General features: G+C 42.6%; 1 protein-coding gene across 3 annotated transcripts; it reads left to right on the top strand.

Annotated features, from left to right (window-relative positions):
• Window positions 1-2,458: 2,458 nt before the first annotated feature.
• Window positions 2,459-20,127, top strand: dtx2 (deltex 2, E3 ubiquitin ligase). 3 transcript variants are annotated; one of them, XM_086309494.1, is made up of 9 exons: window positions 2,460-3,088; window positions 3,553-4,138; window positions 5,686-5,744; window positions 10,203-10,436; window positions 11,770-11,837; window positions 12,723-12,890; window positions 16,563-16,724; window positions 17,950-18,039; window positions 19,685-20,127. In XM_086309494.1, exons 1-9 carry the CDS (start codon window positions 2,779-2,781, stop codon window positions 19,931-19,933), a joined length of 1,926 nt encoding a protein of 641 aa, XP_086165620.1. In that variant the 5' UTR covers window positions 2,460-2,778; the 3' UTR covers window positions 19,934-20,127. The 3 variants fall into 3 exon arrangements, with proteins under 3 accessions (XP_086165621.1, XP_086165620.1, XP_086165622.1); XM_086309495.1 differs by lacking the exon at window positions 16,563-16,724 and having other exon boundaries at window positions 2,459-3,088; XM_086309496.1 differs by lacking the exon at window positions 10,203-10,436.
• The last annotated feature ends 5,793 nt before the right edge of the window (window positions 20,128-25,920 follow it).

The following is a 25,920-nucleotide window of genomic DNA, read 5'->3' on the forward strand; positions in this document are numbered from 1 at the left end:
TTGTGACAAAATCATTTTTAATTGTATTTTTTAATGATTAAAAAATGTTTTTTAAGTGCAAGACTCTGATCCTGTATCACAGGAAACAGCAGACATGCAGGCAGCTTTGCTCATCCTTTCGACTCTCCTTAAAATGTTGTCTGTAATTTGTGTTGTGATGACCGTGGTGAAGGCCCCAAGTCAAGACACGTCTGTCAAAGAATGAAATTGTTCTGTATTCTAAAAGTATTGCTGGAGCTTTAAGCTCCTTTGCTCCATTATTCCATTTTCTTAACTTCTCATCCAGCTGAGGGTCACAGGCATGCTGAAGCCCACCCCTGCTGTCACAGGCCTGAAAGGTGGGCACAAACTAGTCACTGTGCCTAAGCATGCTTTTTTAAAATTTATTTTGCTTATTTACAGAATCACTGGTCCGTGGCTCTCGTTCAACTCTATTTTCTCAGTTTTAAGAAGCGTGTGACCTTCAGCTCCAACCAGGATTGTTTAAGTGGGCTGAGAAAGAGAGAAAACCGCCCCTAGAAACCTAATCATAGTGATGCCTGTGGATTATTGCAGGGACACTGCTTCTGTTCCTGTTAAATTTTTAAATGTCATTTCTTATTGCTGCAGGCACCACAAACAAAGTTCCAGTTACCTTCATTGTACTGAGGAAGAAGGCAAAAAATCTCAAATGCATATTTCACAACTTCAGCTAATAAAACCAAAACTGTGTGCACAGATAGATTTATTAAAAAAAGTTTCTATGTCATGCGGGCATAGGGACTGCAAATGTTCCAGTGTTTTACAGTGTTTCTGCGTTCTTGTTGCACGCAAGACAAAGACGAAAAATAACAAGAACATCAGATGCCATAAATTAATTTAACACTGATAAATCTGAAAACATTTAAACTGCAGGACTTTAAGAGCAGACCTCAGGAAAAGATGACTCAAAGCAATGTTCTCACTGCTAAATCATTTGACTCTGTCTTCAAACCAAATAATGGCTGCTTGCATCATTTTTTACTGTCATTTTTTTGTGTGTGCTTGTGGAGACAATGTGTTCTAGTTACATTAGAAAAACCATAGATGAATGGTTTTATTTTTATATTGAAACATCAGATCCTCGTCTTTATTAGTTATTATTATTACATTTGTCACTTTGAAACTACTTGGCATAGGCTTGGCTATTGATTATATGTCACTTTGTGGGCTAAGGGGAAAGCTCAAATCCCATTTGGCCACTACTTTAATCAATGTTCACACTGGTGTCAGAACTGTCTAGTTCTATTATCACGTAGCAGAATTTAATGAACACCATACTTACAAACTAGATCCAGTAATAATCTAGTTTGGGTGGCAGATGGATCACAAAGCCATTTATCGCCATCTTTAGTCTTATACCTGTGCTAGCACTGGAATTTTGGGCAGCATTCAGTTTAGTGGTGTCTGGTTAATAATTAGTCATTACTCAAGCAACCAGCCTGAGGTTTTAGAAGGTCGTTTGGTAGATTTTCATATGCATTTATTTGTGTCATACCCATTTATCTCCAGTTGAGGGCAGAAATACTACTGAGGGGGTTCTAATCTCCTTTGAATACAGAAGCAGGGAAAGAAGAGGGGGATAGTGTGAAAGAAGAAGAATGCAACCTTCATGCGCACCTTGTAAGTGAAATTTTTAGAGGTGAGGTGTGCACAAAAAGCTTTTGTTTTAATCATCTGACATGAGAAATGGTGCTCCACCTTAAGAACTACCAACCCCCACTCCCGCAATGCCTTAAATAAATCATCACTTTGCACCACCACTTGAGCCAAGGAATGAAGACTGTCTGCGTGTTATCGGCTGAGATAAAAAAATAAAATAAAAAAATCCCAGATCTTTGCGGCTCCAGATTTCACCCGGAAACATTTTAATCACAATTTCATTTCACAAAAAGACATTAGATGTATTTGATGAGATTTCACTTACACACATATGGGCCCCTTGTTACAAATAGTGGATATTATTATAATACGGTTATTATAGTTAAACCAAATTAAAAACTGAAATTAGGTGTGAGAGGGGGAAAAAGTTGAGTTAAAATAAAAGCCTAGACTTTAGAAAAAAAATTAAGTGAAGCAATAATTACTTACTTACTAAATTCTTAGTATAAAATATAAATTTTGTGATGGGGCATTGGTGCCTGTGTCTATTGATACTGGAATGTCCGCTTGTCTCTGTGTCAAGTATTTCTATCGCTGTATTGTATTTTTGCCCTAAATCTTGCCGCTGACATATTCCACCCTTTACATTATAAATAAAAAAATGAATCTAATACTTAACCGAAAGAATTAATCAAAACAAAAAATCACAACAAAAAAGGATATTAAATACAGTCATAGTCTGTGTCACTGTGGTCTAAAATAAATATAGCTTTCAGAAAGGGAAACCTACGGTTTCTGTACGTTTTCTGTTTCAGATTGAGACGAGCTGAGTTGTGATATTACCGACGGTCCCTGAACGCAGCGGCAGAAGAAGGACGGATTCCTGGCAACGCCGCAACAAAGCTAACGTTAACCATGTACTGCTAAACCGTGTGAATGCATTAGCTTCGCAAACATGTACTTATGTGTTTATCTGGAGTGTTTACCAACTGATACCTACCTCATAGCTTCCTCAAAGGCGCGTTAACACATTCACAATGGAATTTTTTAACGAGCCAAGCTAGCCCAGCTAGCACACTTTGTCTTCGTCGCAGCCACAAACGGTTGACTAGCTAACCAGAACGAGTTGTTGTTAGCTTCGGGCTAGTTTTGGCGAAAATGGCAATTGTGTCTGGGTCCTGTGCCAGGGTAAACGGGTCTAGAAACGGGCCTCCTGTGTCAGCTACACCCTCTGGATCTGTCGGGCAGTCTCAGCCCATGATAGCGGTGTGGGAATGGCAGGATGACCAGGGTTACTGGCGGCCTTACAGCGGCCAGGTGAGCGCCTACATCGAGCGTTGTCTGTCACCGCGGGGCCACAGAGGAGGAGCACCCGGCTCTACGAGCATCTGTCTCGGACAATCAGACCCCAGCCTGTCGCCTTACCTCATTGACATACCAAGCTTGAAGCAGTTTCGACAGGACACAGGTAAACATATCTAACACGTCATGGCATGACCTTAACGTTTATTCCTCGTTAACAGTTTTGCCTCAAACCTCACAGGCCCGGTTGGCTGTAACGTTAGCCGGCTAGCATTAGCTTGCAGGGCGCTGTTGTTATGATTCATATAAGCTGAGAAGTATCCATAAAGTTACAGTTCTTTAGCGACATTTTTACGTGAACCTAGCTACAAATCATGAAATACGTCACAACATTGTGAGATTAACATCTAAAGATGCTTGGTGTGTCTTAAACTGTCATAATTTTGTGTGTCTGTATGTGTGTTTAAAATTAAGTCATAGCCATGTATGTAATGTGTCATTAGTTCTGGCATACAAGTGAATGAACAAGGGGCTTTTCGTTTATGTCTTAAAAACATAACACACACACACAACGTTGCAGTTTTAATTCCGTTTATTCACTAAAAATCAATGTGCCTCTTTTCTTTTCAGGTAAGACCCGGTCAGTACGCCGGTCTCTGTTTGCCCAGTCCTCCGGCCTTGGTAGTGGTGTTTACTGGGAATGGGCCAACGATGAAGGAGGATGGACCCCATATGAGACGCGAACCTCTATCCTTTTGGAGCACAGCTATCAGGCTCGCCAAGGCACAGCAGATCTGGGCCCCCATGGATACAATTATATAGTGGATCTCACATCTCTGGCGCAGGTTAACAAATCGACGGGTTTCAGACGCCAGGTGCGACGCCAATGCAACCTTCCCTACCCGCTGGCTTCTTCCGGACCCCCAGCTATCCCCTCGGGCCCCGCCTGCTCCTGCCAGCAGTGTTTAAGCCACAGCAGCACCGGACCCATGCCGAGCCGTTCGCGACATTCCTTCTCGTCAGGGAGTCTGAACCGGCCTAGTCTTCAAGGCACAGGAAGGGCTGTGGCGGCTCATCCTACTTCTGTCTACTCCCCGTACCCCAGGAGACCTCTCTCAGTTGGTGGCATGTCCTGGGGCAGCCCCTGGGCTCCACCGACATCTGGCAGTCAACTTTCTGCACCTCTGACCAACTCTACCAGTGCCAATGGGTTAAGGTTGGTATCTGATACCTATCCTAGATTGTGTGATTTGGATAGATGTGCAGGGTTCATGTTACAAGGTCCTCTATCTGCTTTCCTCCTCTTCCTCTTTGTCTTTCCTGCCTCTGTCAGTGTTGACCTTTCTTGTAAAACAGGAAAGGCAGAAAAAAAAACAGATCTGTAGCTCCAGTACTTCATTGGTATGTTTGCTTTGGCTCACTTCCTGTGACTCTTGTCTGTGTCATCACTGACCTCCCTTCCTTTTGTTCCAGCTAGCAGAGAAAGCTTACTTGCAGCTTCTCTGGGCTTTAATGTTTTTTGCACGCTGAGTTTTAGCCACTAGAAATTAAAACTAGTGTATTAAAAACATGGTTGCTCAGTAGACAAAAGAATTGTCTAAATCTTTGCGGTGAATGTTTACATTCACTAAAGCCCACACTTTCACATTTCTCATTGAGGTGTATGCTTTAAAAAGAGAAATTGTTGCCATGTATTTAATTAAATTTTTTTAACTCCTGGGTGTGGATGCTAAAGGAGGCGCACCCATGCATGGAAAAAATAATTATTATTGTGTAATAGTACATCATAATACTCCTTTTCAAGTACTTTAATTGCCAAGTTTTTTATGACTGAAAAAAATGTTGCAAGCTTCCTGTCCATTGAGTAACTCCACCCTTTTGGGGCACGGCTGCCTGTGGTGTTCTCCCTCTTTGGCAGCCGGCTTCAGCTCTCTGTTGCTCACTGTGTGGCTCTCCTGGGTCACTGTGCCGCCTGGGGCTCGCTTCGCCCCATCTGTGCCAGCAAATTTCCTGGCGGGTGCCCTTGTAACATGAACTGCATGGTCAAAAACATCCGTTAGTCTGGAACCACCATCATCCTCACCTCTATTTCAATTCCTTTATTTTGTTTTTCATTTGAATTGTATTTATAAGTTTAAGGTCAGTCACTGTACTCTTATGTTTAACTTAATGAACAATTGTATTACTATCTTTATTTTTACAGTTGCGGACATGCTGTCATAGCCCATATTCATTCAAGCAATATGTTGTTCAGACTGTAGTGCACAGAGCTCTTTGGCTACAGAAATAGACCAGTACCACCTCAGCACTGAGTCAGTGTTGCCTTTTTGCAGCCCTTTAACTGGATTTAGTTTAGCGCTCCATCATACTCGAGGACTGACAGCTGCTTCTTTTTCTCCTGTTGCAAAGTAAACACATTCATTGGGCACATATCCATCTGTGTATTGACTGCAGAGTCACGCTCCCTGGTTGCTCTGTGCACATGCAGTCACTGCTGAGTTGTTGTTAATCAGTCTTAGACATGGATAATTAGTCATTCACTGAGCTGGAGACAGTCAGTAAAGGTAAATAAGCCTTATGCAGTTACTCCCTGACAGGTCTAATTTTCTTGCTTCTGGATCTAGTGCCAAAGCTTTTCCTTTTCTCTGATTGCATTGAAAACTAAAAAGGTTCTTAGTTCTTGTTTTGTTCTTCCTGTCTGGTTCATTGTTGCTTTATTTTTATGTTGACTGAATGTCACCGTCTCTGTTTCCTGCCCTCCAGTGTTCCTTCCATCTCTGTGCAGCTGAATGGATCCACCAGCGTGAGCTCTGCCCTAGCAGGTAAATGGGTCACTGACCATCCATCCTCAGCGTAACCCCTGCTCTGTCTATCCTTCAGTACACCTCTCAGTCAGTTTCAGGTTTTATTCAGTAGACTGTTAGTATTTTAGATGCCACTCCACTGCATTTGTTTTCCCTGTGAGTGTCCGTCTGTTTAGGAAAAATGTGCCAGGAAAAGCCTGAAGGAGGGAGGTAAAAATAAAAATGTGCGCACCCTAAATGTTAAGCAAACATCAGAGAGAGGCTTAACTGATACCATCCCATTTGTCATAGCAGTGTACCTAAAAACAGCTTCTGAAACAGCCCTATTTTGTGTGTGAGTGTGAGCTCACACAAGTTTCCTCATGCTGTGCAGAACATTTGGCTCTCCATGCAAAAGCATGATTAACTTCAGCATTCAGACTTGATCCTATAAGACAGCTGTGGACCCCCACAACCCCACCCAGCTCTGGTTTTTGATTGATCTCTTAAGTCTCTAACAACATAATAGTTGGATGCGCAATTGCAGGGTTTTTCTTGCACATACAACTTTGGTGCACAGCAAAGAGGTTTTGGATTTCTGCCAAAAGGAAAATCGCCAGCACCGTGATAAGAACACACTACTATTCAAGCTTAAAAATTCATTTTAAAATGGCCAGAAAGGACAGAAAAACGTCTGTTAACTAAGGCAACACACACTCTTCTGCTTGCATGTGTAGAGACCCTGCTTGACTTTGACAGGGCCCAATGTGTTTCATTTGAGGTAAGCTTGTAGTGAAGGCAGACATGCGAAAGGTCAGTGTGACAGAGGAGGATACTAGGGATGGGGTGGGATGGAGGGAGCAGCTGAAAGAAGAAATGTGGTGAATCTCTGACTTAATGTTTCAAGCAATCTCAGGATCACCACGTATAATTATTATTTTTTTCATAATTTCTGTAGTATTTTCCTAAAAATGAAAATGCAGAATCCTGCTATGTTTGACAACATATCTGCATGCTTCATGTCTTATAGACTGTTTTCTTGTGGCACACTCAACTTTTCTTGAAACTAGGCTCCTAATAACAAGCATGCATTAAAAAATGGAAAAATTGATATCATGTCATGATAATATCAGAAGTAGGTACAGGTACTCTTACATCCATGTATGGATGTAAGAGTTTAATTAAAAGGCCAGTATTTCAAAGCAATTTCTAAATTTGACTGCTGGTCTTTGCCACATTTTATATAGATGGTGGAGTAATATTGTTATGACCATACATTTTCAGACTACAAAAATCCTAAAGTGAAAATTTGATTGACTCCAGAATACTAACTCGATTTAACTGTACGACAGTCCAACTGATAAGGGATGTTTGAGACCAAAAGCAATGCCGATATTTCTTGATTTAAGAATCTGATATATCTGCCTTTTTTTCCCCAGGCACATTAAACATAAACAGATATTCCTAACATTTGTTATGTGTAATAATTTACTCTGACTATTTACTAATGGCTACTTGGGGCTCTACAAAACCGAGTCAACCTCCATAGACTTCCAATGATTTATAGCCCAGTTATAATGAGCTACTTTGGTCTCTGTCTCTGATTTCATTCTTTATAACAACTGTAAAGGATAGCCTTTTCTTTCTCAATCACCTGTTTTTAATTAAGGGTCACAGCCACACTGTCATGCCAACAGCCGCTAGCTGCCACCTCGGACTCACCTCGGCTGATTTGAGTAGCTGTGTTTGTGGTTGGTGCCTTTGGTTCCAGCATAACAAGCAGATAAGCATAAGAAGTGGTGACACCATCATATTTGTTTGATGTAATTGGAAGGTATCGAAAGACTGTTTGCAGCCAAAGGCTTATTAACACTTGTGAAGTCCTGTCTAATCCAGGTGGTGTGCTCTCTTTTTTTCTCATTATTAAATATGTTATAAATAAAACTTTGAGCATAGTGTTTCACACCTTATTTCCCACTTATGAATGACTCATTGTCACATATTTTTAGCACATTGATTTTCCTGAGGTGGTAAAATCTGAGTGCAGTTTGATGTAGTACATCAGCAGGTTGTAATTGTCATAAAATGGCAGAAATGAAAAGCAATGCATTATTTTGTTCTCTGCTGCTCACTCCTAAAAATTATGAGTCAGGTTGTGTGCTATGACAAACTGAATCAATACAATCAGCCCGGAAGAAGCAAGTGGACCAGAACCTCATTAGTGAAAATGCTGAACTGAGACCCGAGGAAATAGTTTCAAATGGAGGGTCACTCTTACAGTTTCTCCTCCAAATGTACAGCTTTAATGGTCTTTGTTCAGGAATGAATATTCATAGGAATAAGAACTGTAGTTTGTACAGTTTTGTCAAGAATATAAAATAAACAAATGTATTAATTTCCTGGTTTGAGATTGACTCGAACTCATTCCCACGTTAGCTTTGTTACAGACTGGTGCAGACACACGCTTAAAGTAAATTAAATTATCTTTACATCAAATGACCAACACATGCAACTGTTTGCATGAACGTTGCTTTGGTTTTCACTAGCCTGCCATTTTCATACTGGAAAACAGGGGAGCTAGAAGATTGAACAAGCTGTAAAGGCATCAGTCTCTGCTTCAAGATTGTCTCCTGGAGCAGCGCTGCACCTCTTCCTGCACACCTGATTTTGGAACCTTTGGATTTCAAATAACCTTTTTTTTTTGTGGGAGTGAAAGATCCTGTTTTCTGTGGGTCAGGTGTTAGCATCTAGGGGCTACAGTTTGGATAGTTTGCAGTTAATTTTGTCCTTCAGATTTCTCGGGATATTAAAGTACAGCCAGAATATAAAAACAATACTACTGGATTTTCACGGGGAACCAGTGAACTGTTCTTCAAAGATGAACGCTTAATTATGAGTTGTGACATGCTAGCTTTACCAGTGGCAAGTTTCTTTTCTTTTAATTATGTAGTGGAGTAATGTTTAAGACTTGTTGGCGGCTGTAATCATCTTCAGTGGCATCTAATCTCATTACTTCATGTTTTATCAGTCTGATGCTTGGTGTCGTCTTCCATTTTTGTTATTTCACAGCAGTCATCCTACCATCCATAAACGATTTGATTTTTTTTGTCTTTAATGACTTGGTGACAATCCATATTCCTCAAAAATCATGCCAGCCTCTATCTGCATTGACAGTCAATCTTGGAGATGCAGCTCTGATCACCAAGGATGCTACTGAGCAGAGATAAGTTTGACTTGCGTGGTGAAATTGCATATACGCCCATTAAAAGTGGTAAAAACAGGACTTCCAGTGGGCTGGAAGTGATTCAGAGGTGCCCAAGGAGACAACCTTGAAGGAAAAACTGGCCAATTAAAAAAAAAAATGTAAATACATTTATAAAATATGGAATTTTGAGCAGAGCTGTAGGCTGCATTTAAAAGATGCCCAAAGTTAAGTTAACATCTGTTCGTTCTAATGAACAGGAGGGGGCGACTCTTCTGTTTGGAAAAACAACTGTAGTCTATAGATGTCTATGGTAAAACTAACCCACCACTCACTGGATCTGTGACCTTACTAAACACTTTTGTGATGAGTTTGTAATCTCAGTCACTAGTTTGAAGTCTAGTTGGGTCATGATGTTGATTTTTTGTGTTTTGGTCTCATTTAGAGTAAAGTGGCTAAAGCAGGGTGTGCAAATGCATGAGCGTGCAGTAGCCTTCATCGTGTCCTCAGCAACCAACATCTTCAGGTCTTAGTTGAACTGTGTTAAATATTCTTGTTAATCAGTATCAGAATAAAGATACTCAGTGACCAGAAAACTCCTGAGCAGCAGCAGTTTTGTAGCACAACTGGAGGCCCATGTTTTGCTAATAGTTAGCCCAAGTCAGGCTGTACCTGCCAAAACGGTTGACTGCACTCAACCGAGTGTTTTACTTTTGTTTCTTTTGAGTTTGACTTCTTCATTTGTAAGAGAATGGAAGTTCTATTTTTACCTGTCCTTAAACGGTACCGCACTTAATCGTAAAATTGAAGCTTTTACTCCACATTGCAGAGGGTTATTGCGCTCTTGTAAATCATTCCCTGTGGCCCGACTGGTCAGACTTGGAGCTTGTGGGCACAGTCGATTCCCAGTGAATCTTTTGCTAGCACCAGGACGCCCTGTGTTTTGCCCTTAGCTGAAGAGATTTATGTCACCACTGCAGCAACATTAGCCGTGTTCGCAATCAGCACAGTGGATTTAAGACGAGGGACAGCCACAGTAAACCAGATTAATTTGTTGAACATGAACAGTATGGGTTTAATTTGAAAATCTCTGCCGTCTGAGTGTGATGTTTTTTGTAAGTGTGTATGGAGAAGGCTCGATGTGGGCGCGTCAGCTGCTGCTACCTCTTGATTTGTTCCCTTCTGCCTCCTGCATATCTCCACTTGCCTCCTGCCTTGCTCACCTGCCCCACTCTGCCTTGTCCCATCCCGCCTCAACCTAAACCAACCCCCACCCTACCCCCCTCCACTTCCAGGCATGGCCTCCATTTTGATGTCAGCAGTGGGACTCGGCGTGCACTTCACCTCTGCCCCTCTCCCTCAGCAGCAGCAGCAGCATCCGCCGCCACAGCATCAGCAGCCTGCTCCTTTCTCTCTTCCTCCTCCTCCTCCTCTCCTTCCCCCAGCCAGCAGGCCCATCAAGCCCCACAGCAGCAGCAGCACCAGCACCAGCAGTTCAGTTAGGAGAGCAAAGAGGCAGCACAGGAGAGGTAGCTACCACACCATCAGTCCTCAAATCTACCTTTTTTTCTTTTTTTTTTCCTCTCATCAACATCATCGTCGTCCTGTGATCTGCTTTTCATCCTCAAGCACCACACGCTTGAGGAACATTAAATCCTGCATTGACTCACTTTCACGCAAGTGTACTGACTATCTGTGTTGGCTTTGATTCAACTATCACAGGCTTTTCTGCTGTTTCCCCCTCCAGTGTCATTCAGGCTCTTCAACTCCTGCACCTCATTAGCTTTAACTTCCTTCTTAAGTCTGCCTTAAGTTGGCTAAATGCGGCAAAAAGATGCTCTCTGGCAGAATGTTTCAATTCTAAATACAAGTGTATAGATATGGGTGATAAACTACAGGAAGAAAAACCTGAGTAAATAGTCTGTGGGGGGCAGTAAGTGCAGATAAGAGGAATATCTTGCCAAGCAGCTCAGAGTGGAGCCACTCTCTCGGCTTATGGTGGCGTTTGTTTTCATTTGTAACATATTTATTACAGCAGCAGGTCGTCGTTTAGGGGTGTTTAGGTGCTTATGACATCAGGACAAAATGTTGGTACCGTTCCAGCTTCTCATGCAAAACGACATTTGAAAGAAAAAGCTGCTGGAGGTTGATTCGGTGTGTGTTAAATGGGCTTTGCTCATTTTCTGTAGTTTGGTGTCACTCGGCTAATATGTTACCTGTCACTTTCACATTATTGCTGCCGTTCTTTGTTTCTCTATGTTGTCACAGCCGCTTGTTAAAATAAACAGGTCACGTGTCAGCGATTAGAAGCACAGTGAGTCTGGAAACGGGTCAGTGAAGTTAATGTTTTTTGTGTTTCTCAGCTGGGAAGAATTATTCAATCTTTAAAAATCTGTATTTAAATGGAGCTGTCTTACGCAATAAACGTAAAACGATGAGGATGAGCGTTTAGTTAGCTCGCAGAGTTTTCTTTCCTAAACAGACTTGACACTCACGCTTGTGCATTTGAGAGAATATGTTAGAAAAATGCAGACAGTGTCTGTTTCAATGTCTCATGTTGCCAATCAACATTTAATGCTCGTTGTTCTGCTAAGCATTCACGTCTTCCCTCTGCATCACATATTTACATCGGCTGGTTCTTGATTGGAGGATGTTGGTCAAAATTGGACACAATTTAATGGTAGCTGGAGTTAAACATGGGAAATGTCTGACTGAAATTGTATTTTGAGATTGTGACACAAACCATTTCATTTCATCTCATCAGAATCTCTCTTCTTGCTGCTTCTTGTATGCTTGTGGACTGGCCTGTTTTGACTCAATCGCTCATTGACTTTGCATTTTCTCCTTTTGTTCCTCTTTCAGCATCAACTCAGAGACCCGAGGAGGTGATTCAGCGCTACATGGAGGTGGTGGCTGGAGTACAAGACGAGGTAAATGTTTCCGTGTTTCCCCCGTCTACTCCCAGATCTGTTAGAAATGAAAGAAAAGTTCATTTATTGTTTTGATGAACAATTCTTGCATGAATCGGATTAATGATTCTTTTGGTCAGTATTGAGGTCAAAAATATTTTACACAATTAGCCGTTAAACACTCAACGTCAGTCTTTTTGTTACTGGATTTCCATCATCTTTAAATGTAATTCGAGTAAATAACCCTTTACCACTTCTACATTGGTTCAAGCCCCACGTCTGATAACATGTCCACGCAAATTGTCTTTAACTTGAAGAGTATAAGAGATAATCTGGTTGGGAATTATTCCCAGACTTTGTTTTCTCCTTAGCGCTCCTCCCTTTAGCGGCTGCTACAGCGGATCATCACACCACAGCATCCTCCTCTGTCACTCCAGAAATCTGTGGTTGTCCTCTTTTCTTCCCATCCTTTGCCCAGTATACCCACCATCCCTCCTCTGTGCACATGTCCAAACAATCTCAATCATGTCTCTCTAACTTTTTTTCCAAAGCTCAACCTGAGCTGTCTCTCTAATGTTCCCAATTCGGTTACTCCAAATCAAACTTTAGCATTTTTAATTCTGACACCTGTAGCTCCACCGTATCCTGTGTTGTGACACCTGTAGCTGTTTCTGCGTGTCCTCCTAGACCAAAAGACTTTCTGCTGTCTCGGCTCAAGCTTAACTAAACACTGAGTTTGGACTTAATAGAGAACCACAATTCAAAACTGAATGCAGCACAAAAATTGTTTTATCTCAGCTGTCTTGTTCGATAGTGATTGTTGAGCCGAATGGTAAATAAGTTTCTGTGAAGTGAGTTTGTGTTGTGTAATTTTGCTCTGAGCATAGATATCTCATGTACCTTCAGGACTGTATTATCTGCATGGACCAACTGTCCAACCCATCTGGCTACGAGACCCCATCCACAGAGGAGGGAGGCCAGAGCATCCAGCCAGACACTGTGGGAAAATTCATCAAATGTGGGCACACCCTGCATATGCTCTGCATGCTGGCCATGTACAACAATGGAACGAAGGTAAGAGACTTTTATCAGCAGTGTAGCCTCAGATCTGAAGGACGAAAACCACCACAACCGTGTGAGGACTTTTATTTAATCTTTATTTAACCAGTAAAAAAACCTGAGATTAAAAACATCTTTAAAAAAGTGTCCTGCCCAAGAGAGACAGCAGTACAGTCAGAAGTTGCATAAATTAAACCCCCCACCCCACAGGAAGCCAGAGGAAGTAAAAAAAAACAACAACCCACACCCATAGATTACCTTATTTGTTCGCCCCAGCTTTATCTCGGCTAAGTGTGAAAACCTCTAATGGATTTGGCACTAGTTTATGGGCATACTAATTTCTCTGTATCACTAGGCATGTTGGTAGCTACATCTGTCATCATGTGGCCGCAGACATGTAGTGACAGCGGTTTGGGGGAGTAGAGCAGCATCACCAACATTTGTAACATCACCAACAAAACAATTTCCCAACTGGTGTTGATTCTACTAAGGCTGAAGATGGAAAGATGCTGACTTAAGAGTCTGTAAGTCTGATGGCCAGGAAGCCGGTCCTGGCTACAGCACTAGCGCCTCTGCCATGTTTGTTTCAGGTCATTTCAAATGCAGATATGTGGAATAGCATTTAGGATGAATTTCTACTTCAGAGAATAATACCCTGAAACAAATTCAAATTCAAATTTTTATTTGTCACGTACACAGTCATACACAGTACGATATGTAGTGAAATGCTTGGACAACTGCTCGTGACCTAAAGAAAACAAAAAAGGAAAAGGCTATGAATAAGAAAGGAAATAAATATGAAAAATTAAAAAGGGTAAATTTAACTAGGAAGGAATCAAATATAAATTAAGGTTAAAAATGAAATAACTGTACAACACAAATTAGAATGAAGGGTAAATTTAACTGGGAAGAATAAGATAAAGATAAATATATAAATTAAAGTTGAAAATAAAATAACTGTACAACAAAATACACAATACACAATATAGAACTATATAAGAATGTATGAAGAAATCTAAATATAAATAAATATATACACAATAACAGCAGCTGTACAAGTATTAACCGGAAATGAAGAATATAGTGACCAGTGTTGTGCAAAACCAAAGTCCAGAAAGTCCAGTGTGTGTGTAAGAACCATATGTGTGGGTCAGTACTGTGTGGTGGTGTGATTGAGAGACCGTATCGCCTGCGGGAAGAAGCTCCTCCTCAGTCTCTCTGTGTTGGTCTTCAGGGAGCGGAATCGCTTTCCTGACCTCAGCAGAGAGAACAGTCTGTTGTTGGGATGGCTGAGGTCCTTCACGATCTTCCTGGCCTTGGTCCAGCACCGCCTGCTGTAGATTGAGTGCAGGTCAGGGAGCTCGGAGCGGATGGTGCGCTCAGCTGACCGCACAACCCTCTGTAGAGCTCGTCTGTCCTGCATGGTGCTGTTCCCGAACCAGGTTAAGATGTTTCCCGCCAGGATGCTCTCTATGGTGCACGAGTAAAAGTTCCTGAGCACCTTGGAGGGCAGTTGGAAGTCTCTCAAGCGTCTGAGGTGGTAGAGACGCTGTCGGGCCTTTTTCACCACGGTGTTGATGTGACAGGACCATGACAGGTCCTGCGTGATGTGAACTCCGAGGTATTTGAAGCTGTCCACTCTCTCCACTGGGCACTCGTTGATGACGGGGGTCTGGTAGTTCCTCTCCTGCTTAGTGCTGAAGTCCACTATCAGCTCCTTTGTCTTACTGACGTTTAGAAGGAGGTTGTTCCTCTGGCACCAGTTCTCCAGATTCCTAATCTCCTTCAGGTAGGCCGTCTCGTTGTTATCAGAGATCAGGCCCACCACGACGGTGTCGTCAGCAAACTTGATGATGGTGGTGGAGCTGGTAGTGGCCACACAGTCATATGTGTACAAAGAGTACAGCAGGGGGCTCAGAACACACCCCTGGGGGGCTCCAGTGCTGAGAGTGGTGGAGGCTGAGACATGTCCGCCCATCCTTACTGCCTGTGGTCTGCCAGTTAGGAAGTTGGAGATCCACTGACACATAGATGAGCTGAGTCCCAGATGCTCCAGCTTGGTGGTGAGTGTGGAGGGAATTATGGTGTTAAATGCAGAGCTGTAGTCTATGAAGAGCATTTTAACATAATTCCCCCTTCTAGTGTCCAAGTGAGTGAGTGATGTGTGGAGGAGATGAGAGATGGCATCGTCTGTGGAACGATTTGGACGGTAAGCGAACTGTAGTGGGTCCAGTGTGTCTGGTAGTGAAGAAATGATGAAGTCTCTGACCAGGCGTTCAAAGCACTTCATCACTACTGAGGTGAGGGCTACAGGGCGATAGTCATTGAGAGAAGCAGGGTGGGGTTTCTTCGGGACAGGAACAATGATGGACTCTTTGAAGCATGTGGGGATCACCGACTGAGATAAAGAGATGTTGAATATCTCAGTGAACACAGGAGCTAGCTGGTATGCGCAGTCTCTTAGGATACGACCTGGGAGGCCGTCTGGTCCTGCTGCTTTCCTGGTGTTCACTCTCTTGAAGGCTCTCCTTACTTCATGCTCGGAGATGACGAGCACGTTTCCGGTGCTGGCAGTATCTTCCTGTTTGCAGCCGTTAGCGCCGCTAACACTAGCATTGTTGGAGACCTTAGCTGCAGCCTCGAAGCGAGCATAGAAAGTGTTCAGCTCGTCTGCCAGAGTCACGGCCGCGTTCGTCATACCGGTTGTTGGTGCTTTATAGTCCGTTATTGTCCTTAGTCCCCGCCACAGGCTCCTAGAGTCACTCTGTTGGAGTTGTGACTCTAGTTTCCTCCCGTAGCGCTGCTTCGCCTCTTTCACCGCCCTCCGCACGTTATATGACGCGGCTTTGTACGGGTCCATGTCCCCCGTCATGAGTCCCGTGTTGTAGGCAGCGGTGCGGGATCTCAGAGCGTTGCGGATGGTTTTATCCACCCACGGCTTCTGGTTGGGAAACGTTGTGATAGTCTTTGTCTCCACGGTATCATCCGCTAGTTTCCCGATGAATCCCACAACCGCTTCCGTAAACACGTTGACGTCATCGTCGGAGCTGTTTCTGAACATGCCCCAGTCTGCGTCATCGAGTGCGTCCTGTAACGCGGCCACCGATTGATCCGTCCAGCGCGCGACCTTCCTCTGAACCGGAACTTCCTGTTTTAGCCTTTGTTTGTATTTTGGCATGAGGAAGATGGCGGCGTGATCAGATTTGCCAAACGGGGGGCGGGATTGTGCCTTGTAGCCGTCCTTGACCGTAGTGTAGCAGTGGTCCAGTGTCCTTTCACCCCTGGTGGGGCAGGTGATGTGTTGATAAAAGTTCGGCGCTGCGCGTTTGAGGTTGGCGCTATTAAAGTCCCCCGTCACAATAAGCGCAGCGTCCCGGTGTTGTGTCTGGTGCTGTGTGAGTGCCTCATGCAGCTCGCATAAGGCGGTGACCGTGTCCGCTTGTGGTGGAATATAAGTTCTATAAGTTCAATCTTTGTACTTTTACTTTTTTTTTTCCGCCACAAACAGAATAATTGGTGATTAATTTTCTCTCGATTGACCAGCCGACTCATTTACTGCTCATTGATTGCTCCTTCAAGCTCTTGCATCATGATCCACTCATGAGGAAGTTGTTGAGTGTTTCTGCTTGTTTCTACTGATGGTTTGGTTGACGTGGCTCTCTGGTGTCTTTGCTTCCTCCTCCTCAGGATGGCAGCTTGCAGTGCCCCTCGTGTAAGACAATCTACGGCGAAAAGACGGGAACCCAGCCGAAAGGCAAGATGGAAATATACAGCATCGCACAGTCGCTGCCAGGCCATCCAGACTGCGGCACCATCCAGATAATCTATAGCATACCACCCGGCATACAGGTACTGCTGCTGGTGCTTCTTTTTCTTTCAGCTGCTCCTTCTCTGCCTCCATCTCACCCTCCACCCCAACCCTCTGCATGTGCTCCTCCGCTACATCCATGAATCTTCTCTGAGGTCTTCCTCTTTTCCTCCTCAATCATCATCCTTTGTTCAGCATATCCACTGTCCCCCATTTGCACATGTCCCACGTGTCTCAGCCCGAGCTGTCCCTCTGATGTACTCACTCCTAATCCTCTCCCTTCTGGTCTCCTAGCAAAAATCTCCTGATCTCCAACTCTGCCACCTCCACCTCCTGTTATTTTGTTAGCTACATCATCTCCAAGCCATACATCAGAGCAGATCCTCACCAGCCGAAAAAGCATGTTCAGGCAGATTGTTCAGATACTGGACACAATCTGCTGTTGCTAGACTTGACAGGGTGTCAAAATCGATAGCACAAATTCGTCTGCTGTCCCTGGAGAAAAGAAGCTCCTGGAATAGTTAAAAGGAACCAGAATCATAGAAACTTGTACTTTAGAAGTAGACCAGTTACTGATGTTATACAATGTTACAATAACAAGACAAAAAGGTCAAAACTCCTGCAACAACTCCATTGTCAGACCATCCTCAATGTGGGCCATGATCACAACTTCCACGAGAGCTGGGAAAAAGGAGGAAAGACCATCTTTCTGTTGTATCTCGACGAATTTTCCTCAGTTTCATACTAGGAGCAGAAGCATGAGGGGAATCTCGAACTCAGGAGTGTTTTTGTATGTTTGTCTGTGTCTGCGCCAGCACATTTGGACGTCTAATTAGAGGATGACTGGAAGAAAAACTGTTGCCTGGACGACAGCTTGTTCACCATTAGCCAGGGCTTTCTAAAGTAGTTTAACAGTCTGATGCTCGGCTTTGCTGCTAAAGAGCCTTTTCCTGCATGCTGCTGTGAACGGCTCAGAGTTACTTCCTCCTTTTATTACAGCGTTTTAGGAAAGAAAGCCCAATTTCGTTCGCAATTTCTTCTGTCTGTAAATCTGACTTTTATGTATTTATTTATAACCTCCACATACACAGCCGGCCTGAAGTTGTAAGCACTTAAATGCAGTTTGTATCGATCTGTTGGTTTACTGTTAACAATCTGCAAAATCTTTGATTAGATTATCCGACTGTTCCGAGTGACCTCTCTCTCTCTCTCTGTTGTATTAAGCTTTATAACTTAACATCAGTCACTTTGTGTCCTTGTCACCAGGGTCCCGAGCATCCCAACCCAGGCCAGCCGTACACCTGTAGAGGCTTCCCTCGCTTCTGTTTCCTGCCAGACAACGACAAGGGCAGAAAGGTAAGAACATCAACTTGCCGGAACTCGACAGGCGAACATCATCTACCCAAACATCGGCGTAGTGCTCCACGAGGACTCCAGCGCGCTGTTATCATTAATGTTGTGCTCATTTATAGGGCTGTGTTGTTTTCATGGTGCATCAGTGCCTCATGCCGTCTTCACTGGTAACCACAGTCGTACTCTTTAGAGTCTATAAATAATCTCTTATGTAATTCACTAATGGAAAATTGGATTAAATTATTCCAGTTGTAGTTTATCTGTGCCGCGCCGCAGACTCATTTCCAGCAGCAGACGCTGGCGGGTGAGCGCTGCCTGCACTGCATGGATGTGAGATCATGAAAATATCCCCACGTTGGGGACACAGCCGTATTGTATTTTTATAATGTAGGCTCTCTGCTACAGTTCATGACCTCAATGATGTATTTTGTTTTTCATGCCATAATGAAATACATGGATGGATTCAGGTCTGGACTGCAATGAGACCAGTTTGCTTGCAGATAATTAAATAAGACAAGAATGGAAAGAAGGTAAAAGTTAGAGACCCTAAAATAATACGGAGAAAACCCCAACAATTAGACAAGCCCCATCTGGTCTTTAAGTCTGACGTCATTAGGGTCCAAACTCCACTTCAGGTCCCAAAGTCAAAGGAACACTGCAGCATTACTGAGAGTTACAAACTGTCTAAATTATTTTATCTGTAATAAAATCCATCCATAAAAACAGATTCTATGAAATTTAACACAATTAGCAGGAAGTTAGCTCGCTAGTTTCCACCTAAACACGATATAGCATGTTCTGACTGACAGATTTCTGAAAAAATTAAAACGTACAGCTCTGCTATCACTTCCAACATAAATGAAGAAAAACTAAACAGCAGTGACGTTTGTAGGGTTACTGAAGTTGGACTAGCTGGTACATAATGATGTGCTACGTGATCGCTAGCAACACAGTGATGTTAGCATAACATAAACACAGTGAAGCTGGAGGATGAACGCTAACTTTTTTCCACTTAATAAAAGTTAACATGAGGGTTCCCGATGGTTAGGGACAAATGCAATCGCATGGCAGGATGCTGTAAACGGACCAAACTTCAGTCAGGAGAACAACTGAGATAATCCATCCACAATACGAGGTTAGTCATTAATATTACAGCTGGGCTGTAGTTACATCGTAAGGTTTTAAAATCTGAGCTTTCAAACGTGCTGCCGATGAATAATGTTAAATAAAACCGAGAGAGGCCGACAGTTATCACTGATTTTTCTTTTTTTTTCTTTTTTAGGGGCTTGTTCAGATTAAATAGAACAAGATACAAAGCATTAAAGCATGTTAAAAAAAAACCCTAACGGCCTTAATAAACGCAGAGTAGTTTAAACCCGGTAGCAGGGTTCATAAGTCATCACTTAAAGACCACATGAGCAAGCACATGGCAACAGTGGGAAGGAAAAACTCCCTTTTACCAGGAAGAAACCTCTCACAGAACCAGACTCGTCTTAAGTTATTGAACAATTGTTTAATTGAGCTGTGAACTATTCAGTGACACAAACAAAAGTAACAAATCTATATTTTAAAGGCTGGAAAATGATGAGATGATAAATTTCAAATCCAGCTGTGTCTCACAAGCGTTCCTTGTGTTTCTGCTGTAAAGGTCCTCGAGCTGCTGAAGGTGGCGTGGATGCGGCGTCTCATCTTCACCGTGGGAACGTCCAGCACCACCGGAGAGCCCGACACAGTGGTGTGGAACGGCATCCACCACAAAACCGAGATGATGTCCAACTTGTCGGGCCACGGCTACCCTGACCCCAACTATTTGGACAATGTTCTGTCTGAGCTGGCCTCTCAGGGCGTGACAGAGGACTGCCTCAAACCCCCAGGAAGCGGCAGCGGCGCCAGCTAGGCCTCAGCTCCGAGCTTCGCACGCTTCCACTCACCGCTAACCCATCGAGAGTTAACCCTCCTGAATCCTCTGCTCTGTGCCCAGGTGGACTTCCTGCAACATCTCTGTGTTAATAAATTCATGTCAGCGTCCACCCAAACCTCATGGAGTGAGCGAAGGGAGGGAAAGTGAGCTAAATAAAAGCCTTGAATCTTCTTTGAGAGGAGACACAGTTGGAGTAGAATTGTTTGGTTGCATCACGTGTTACAGGAGATTGGACTCAGATTAAAAAAAACAAGAAAAAAGCAGCAGGGCTCCACTGACTGAGCCCTCCATCAAACCTCCATCAGCTGGAGGTTCTTTCTGTTTATTTGTTCGTCCGTTTGTTTGTTTGTTTTATTCTATTCTCTTCTTTTTCTCATCAAGCCTCATCTATATCCCCTCATTCGGTTTCCATGAGAATGAGAGCTTACGCTGGGGATAAAAGGTCTCACAAGCACTTTAGTTCTGACGCTGCATTTAGCTGGCAAGATGTGCGATCTCCCCATAAAGGGCAATTCTTCTTCTTCTTCTTCTTCTGTTGTTTTTAAATTGGTAACTAATGCCAAAGTGTTTCTGCTGAAAACGTTCACGTTTAGCTCAGCGACATGGACACCTCTCGTAGCAAACTCCGTATTGATGAGAAGAGGCAATATTTACTGTTGTAAATAAATCTAAAAAAGAATTAGACAAAAATATGTTTAAAAAAACATTTGACACTACTTCTGATCTGACCGTGATATATTTAACAATTTGATGAGAAGAAGCACTCACAACAGTCTGATTTAACTTTTTATTTTATTTTTTATTTTCGGATGTGCAGAACCTACGCCACGTTAGGTTCGCTCTCTTAAATGTTTTACAGTTTGTGTTGCCGTGTGTGACACGGGGACAAGGTGTATAGCTCCCCGACGACCTCAGTTCTCCTGTCCAGACAGGTGTAAACGGCTGCCGAGATGAAACAAAAAACAAAACAACGGCTCTGGATGAGAACATTTTTAGTGTGACAATCAAGGTCATCGGACTCGTCTCGATTTTAAAGAAAAAAAGATCCTGCGGGTTGCCGCCTCCTGTATTCACATGCATTATTCTGCTCACAGTACTGCAGTACAGTCGCTCAACTCAGTCTTGACATGTATACAAACAAGAAAAAATGGGGGGGAAAAAATATCTGCAATAAAGACATAATGCAAAACGAGCCCTGGTTCGTCTCTTGTATCCGAGTATCTGTTTGAGCTGATGAAGCTTCAGTCTGCAGGGTAGTGTTGCAGTTTTTGTACTTTAAGGTGCTTCAGGTCCTTGTATGCGACCCCCGCTAATTAGCTGCTGTATGACCACTCGACGTGATCATCATGGATAATGGCTCTCAATACATGGCTCCCTGAAGCATTATAGATTGGCATCTAATCACGTCCAGAGAGGGCAGAAAGAAGATGAAGGTGGGAGATGTCTGATGGTGCTGTAGGTGGTCACAGCAAAACGCATTATCCTGATTATTTGCTTCTGTTTGTTATGGTGAAACGACAGCTGGGTTTCCTTTGCAGGAAGTGTGGCCTCAGTACACTTAGAGGAGCTCCTCCAATTAAAGGGAACCAGCTGAGGTGGTTCTGGTATCTGACTAGGACACATCGGGGATTGCAGGGATGGACTGCTGGACGGGATGGACGTCCATCAAGTCTACATACATCTGCCAGCAAAACAAAAAGTCTCCAAACATCAAAGAGCGAGGAGGTAAAGGTTCTTTGGCAACGCTTATCACCTTGACTTCTTATCTTCAGCCTTCACCTGCACCTGGTAAAGATGCAGAGCTGCAATAAAATGAGTCTGTGTATCAGCTGCTTCCCCGTTGCCATGACGATGAAATTCCAGCATGAGCACCTCTTCAGTCATTTGAGGATACAGAATAATGTAGATGAGGAAGTAAGGTTTTTCTTTTTGTACCTGAAGTCTGTGAAGCTAAAAAAAAAACCTATTAAGGCAACACTTAAATCAGTATAGCATCAGGTGAGTTAAGTAACAGACTGGCCTACTCTAAAAGTAGATTCTATCACCACACATTATCCCCATAAACTTTGACATGAATTTCTGAAAAGAAATCAGTGAAACTGTTTAAAAAAAATTACTATTTTTAAAAATTAGTTGATCTCTTAAATTGTAAGAAAAACATGTAAAATTGCAGAGCTGTCAGAAAATTATATTTTATTTATTTTTACAGTGTATCATTGTTTAAAAAAAAAAAAGGGAAAAAGATGACATTTTCTGTCATTTAAATTTTTTTATCTATTACCTAAATATTTTGGTGTATCATGGGGGAGATCTTTATCAGTAAAGATAAAGCTGTAAAACTTATAAAAGTTTTCCACAGCTTTTAAGTAGGGCCGGATTAGAGTCTTCGCTGATCTGGCCCCCAGCCCTTATGTTTGACACTCATAATCTAAACCAGGGTTGGGCAACTCCAGGCCTCGAGTGCTGGTGTCCTGCAGGTTTTAGATGTCACCCTGGGTCTACACACCTGAATCAAATGATTAGTTCATCACCAGGCCTCTGGAGAACTTCGAGACATGTTGAGGAGGTAATTTAGCCATTTAAATCAGCTATAAATTTAAATCAGCTATAAATGTCACCACCAGGAGGTGGTGTTAAAACACCACCTCCTGGTGGTGACATTTATATCTAAAGTTGCAGAAGGAAATTACATAAAGTACCTTTAAAGCTCAGTGGGGATGTAAAAGCTTTATCTACCTAACCCCTCCAGTTTAACTCCAGACACTGGATTAATGTGTTCTGATCAGATTCCACTGACTGGTCTAAACATGAAACACTCCTAGTTATGACGCAATAATAGGCATGGGTCAAGTAGAGGTGAGGTGCCTGCATTAGGCGCCAGTTGTGGCATGAGTTCAGGTTTATTAATAGGCTTAAACACGGGCCAGCTTTAGGGCTTAAACTTGGCCCTGGGTATGAAATGCTGCAGGTTATTACTGGTCCTGGGTCACCAGATGCTGCTAAGAAACCAATCCAGCCCCTCCTGTTACAACATCTGCCATGACTTTTTGATTCAGACATAGCTCAGTCCCAGCCACCCAATCCCACGGCTGCTTATTCCACCGAGAAGAGCTAAAAAGAAACACAAATACGGATCTCTGTTTTCTAGTTGTGACTCTATGCTCCCATCATTCATAGCAAGAAGCTGTTAAACAAGAAGTGCTTTCAAAGCCTTTAGGACGTAGCTGCCGAGGAGTCTTTATGTATGCCCTGTGTGTTCAGTGCACTGCTCGGTGCCTTCTGAGCAGTTTTAGTTATCTAGCTGCAGAGCACGAACCCATTGCTTCCTGCTAAATAAATGTTCCTTTAACCACTCAAACATTTATTTCTAGTGGAAATGTTAAGGGGAGAACATGACCGCTTGGCAGGGTATTTCACTTTGACTCTGTCTTAATGGACTCTTAAGTGCACAGAAGAGCTTTTTTGCTTTAAGTTACCTGCAGCAAGCAGAGAATTATGGATAGCAACAATAACGTCCCGTGTTTCCCTGCCAAGAAGGTTAGGTTTGTGCTGCTGTGAGTCAGTTTGTCTTTTTTTAGCAGGATGAGGTGAAAACTACTGGGGCACATTTTTGTGAAGGCTGGTGGATAAGTGGAGTGTACTGAAAGGAATTTGGAAGACAGGAGGCAGCGACCTCTCCGGGTGAACAGTGAAGCCAACAGTTGGACGCAACTACAGTTTCTGGAGTGGCCACTTGAGGCAGACTGCAGTGGTGAGCCAATCCCCATGGACTTTCGTGTTAAAATGACCGACTTTAGAGCTGAAATACAAGTTTACAGCTCAGTATGAAGAGATATCTTTGTAATCTTTAGGCAGATTCCGCCTTCATAATAGTAATTGCACTTTTGCAATTTTTTAATGCACCTTTTTCATGAATGGTGTACTGCTGTGTACGGATTCCTTTGATTAACTGAGTTCATATAGGGCTGAAATCCCAAATGTTCCCAATATTTGGGATTTCACTCCTAATTTTACAACAAAGTTGGCTCACCACTTTTTTACAGTCTCTAACAGACTTTGCACACATCCAATCACAGCATCTTAGAGGGAGGTGGAATGGTGCTGCTGTAATATTAGTATTTAAAGGCTCTTTTAAAGTTCCTATCCATAGCTCCACTACATCTTAGTGGACCTATGGATCGGATGCTGTCTTTTTGTAGTCCCAATAGATTTCACAGCCTTGAACATTCAAGGATTTTGCAGATTTGCAGTGAACGAGCTTGTTTTGTCTGGCTCATGCAGGAAATAATATAGAAGGGAGAGCCACACAACAACAGCTTCCACCAAGCCAATTTATTAATCATAAACTGAGAAAAAGAAGAAAAGAAAACTGGTGCTAACCTACAACCAACACGCAACTTAAATTAGGGATGACACGCAATCAAGTGGAAAGAAAACCAAATTGGCTGCCTGAAAAGTTCCAGCCTTCCAGGAGGAGAGAGAGCCATGTTGGAAGGAAACAAACTTAAATAGGCTCCAGGTGAAGTCCATCCATCAATCCATCCTCTTCTGCTTATCCAGTTCAGGTTCATGGGGGTTAGAGCCTATCTCAGCTGGCCCATAGGGCGAGAGGTGGGGTATACCCTGGACAGATGTCTAGTCTGTCCGGTGACATCATTTCCTGTTTTAGAAGGGAGCAGCTCTTAATTAGGACCTGAAAAGGAGGAAGCAAAGCAGGCCTTCCAACCAGTACTGACAAAACCAGCGCAGTCACCAGAACTAAATACATAACAGCAAATGTGGGAAACTAAACGGCGTGCTAAACTACAAACTCCAACAGTCCTAGTAAATAATGTTTATTTACTAATGACACATGTTTTCAGCCATTTTATCCCACATTTATGGAGTTGTACTGGGGTACAGTAAATATAATGAAAATCATTATTTGTGTAGTGTTTAAAACACTCTTCCAAAATACTAAAATTACTAAAGTTACTAGTTGTTTTAATCTGGGAAAAGAGCTTTAAACGCGGCTCGTCCATTTCCTATATATGGAATAGGTGACGGAAATCTTTAGGACATAAATATGCAGCAATTTCTCCTAAATCAAGGACTGAGATATTATTTTTGAAAAAAATAAGGCTGCTTAAATGAGAACTTCGATTGGTAAATATGACTATATAATTATTTATAATAGAAATATCCATGGGCCTTACTGAGCTATTAAACTTAATACTGAGATTAATTTTTGTCTACTGAGTAAATAGTAGAAACTTAACATTTCAAGAACTGATTTTTCAAAATCAGCACATTTGGAGGACTTCTAATGATATTTCTTATCGCTTCTACGCAGATGACATTCAGTTGTATATGTCAAGCCTACAGTTACATATTACAAGCCCAGCACGGGTTAGCAGACAGTCTTCTCCGACTCAATAAAAAACAAGAGCCCTCGTTTGGGCCCTGACAGATTTTGCCTGATGGAAATTTTAGGTCCCTTTGCCACTTTTCTTAAATGTTCAATCAAGAACTTTGCAAGCTCACATTAAATCTCTGGCTCTCTCATAGTTTACCAATTAAAAACATTGCCAAGTTGACTTCCACTGTGTCATACTCTGAATTGAAAATTATTATTTATGCCTTTATTTTGTCACGTTTGAATTATTGTAATTCTGTTAAAAAGCAGCTAAAAACTCTTTGTTTAAAAAAAAACATATTTTTGACCTCTTGTTTTTATGCTCCGGCAGGTTTGTTCTGTAACACTTTGTGATATTTATCTTGAAAGGTACAATATAAATACAAATTTTGCTTACTTGCTAGCGACAGTAACAATATTCAGGTTCCTGTCGTTGACATTTAAGCCTAGACTAACAGCTTTTAGTTATTTGTCATCATATTTAATCCTCATTATGGGCTCAACTCACCACCGTCTTGCTTTTTACACTCCTCTTCATTTTCATTAAGTTGACCCCCCCCCCCCTCGC

The sequence above is a fragment of the Aulonocara sp. 'chitande type north' Nkhata Bay genome, linkage group LG10 (assembly GCF_057382095.1).
Source record: "Aulonocara sp. 'chitande type north' Nkhata Bay isolate Kocher_YH1m ecotype deep benthic linkage group LG10, A_spYH_male_GT1.1, whole genome shotgun sequence".
In the NCBI taxonomy this organism is placed as follows: Eukaryota; Metazoa; Chordata; class Actinopteri; order Cichliformes; family Cichlidae; genus Aulonocara; species Aulonocara sp. 'chitande type north' Nkhata Bay.

Bases quoted from the DNA above. Each gene is read 5' to 3' on its own strand.
- dtx2 (XM_086309494.1), top strand. From the start codon at position 2,779: ATGGCAATTGTGTCTGGGTCCTGTGCCAGGGTAAACGGGTCTAGAAAC. The intron at 5,745-10,202 runs GTAAATGGGTCA...CTCCACTTCCAG, and splicing joins CGTGAGCTCTGCCCTAGCAG to GCATGGCCTCCATTTTGATG. The intron at 10,437-11,769 runs GTAGCTACCACA...TTCCTCTTTCAG, and splicing joins AAAGAGGCAGCACAGGAGAG to CATCAACTCAGAGACCCGAG.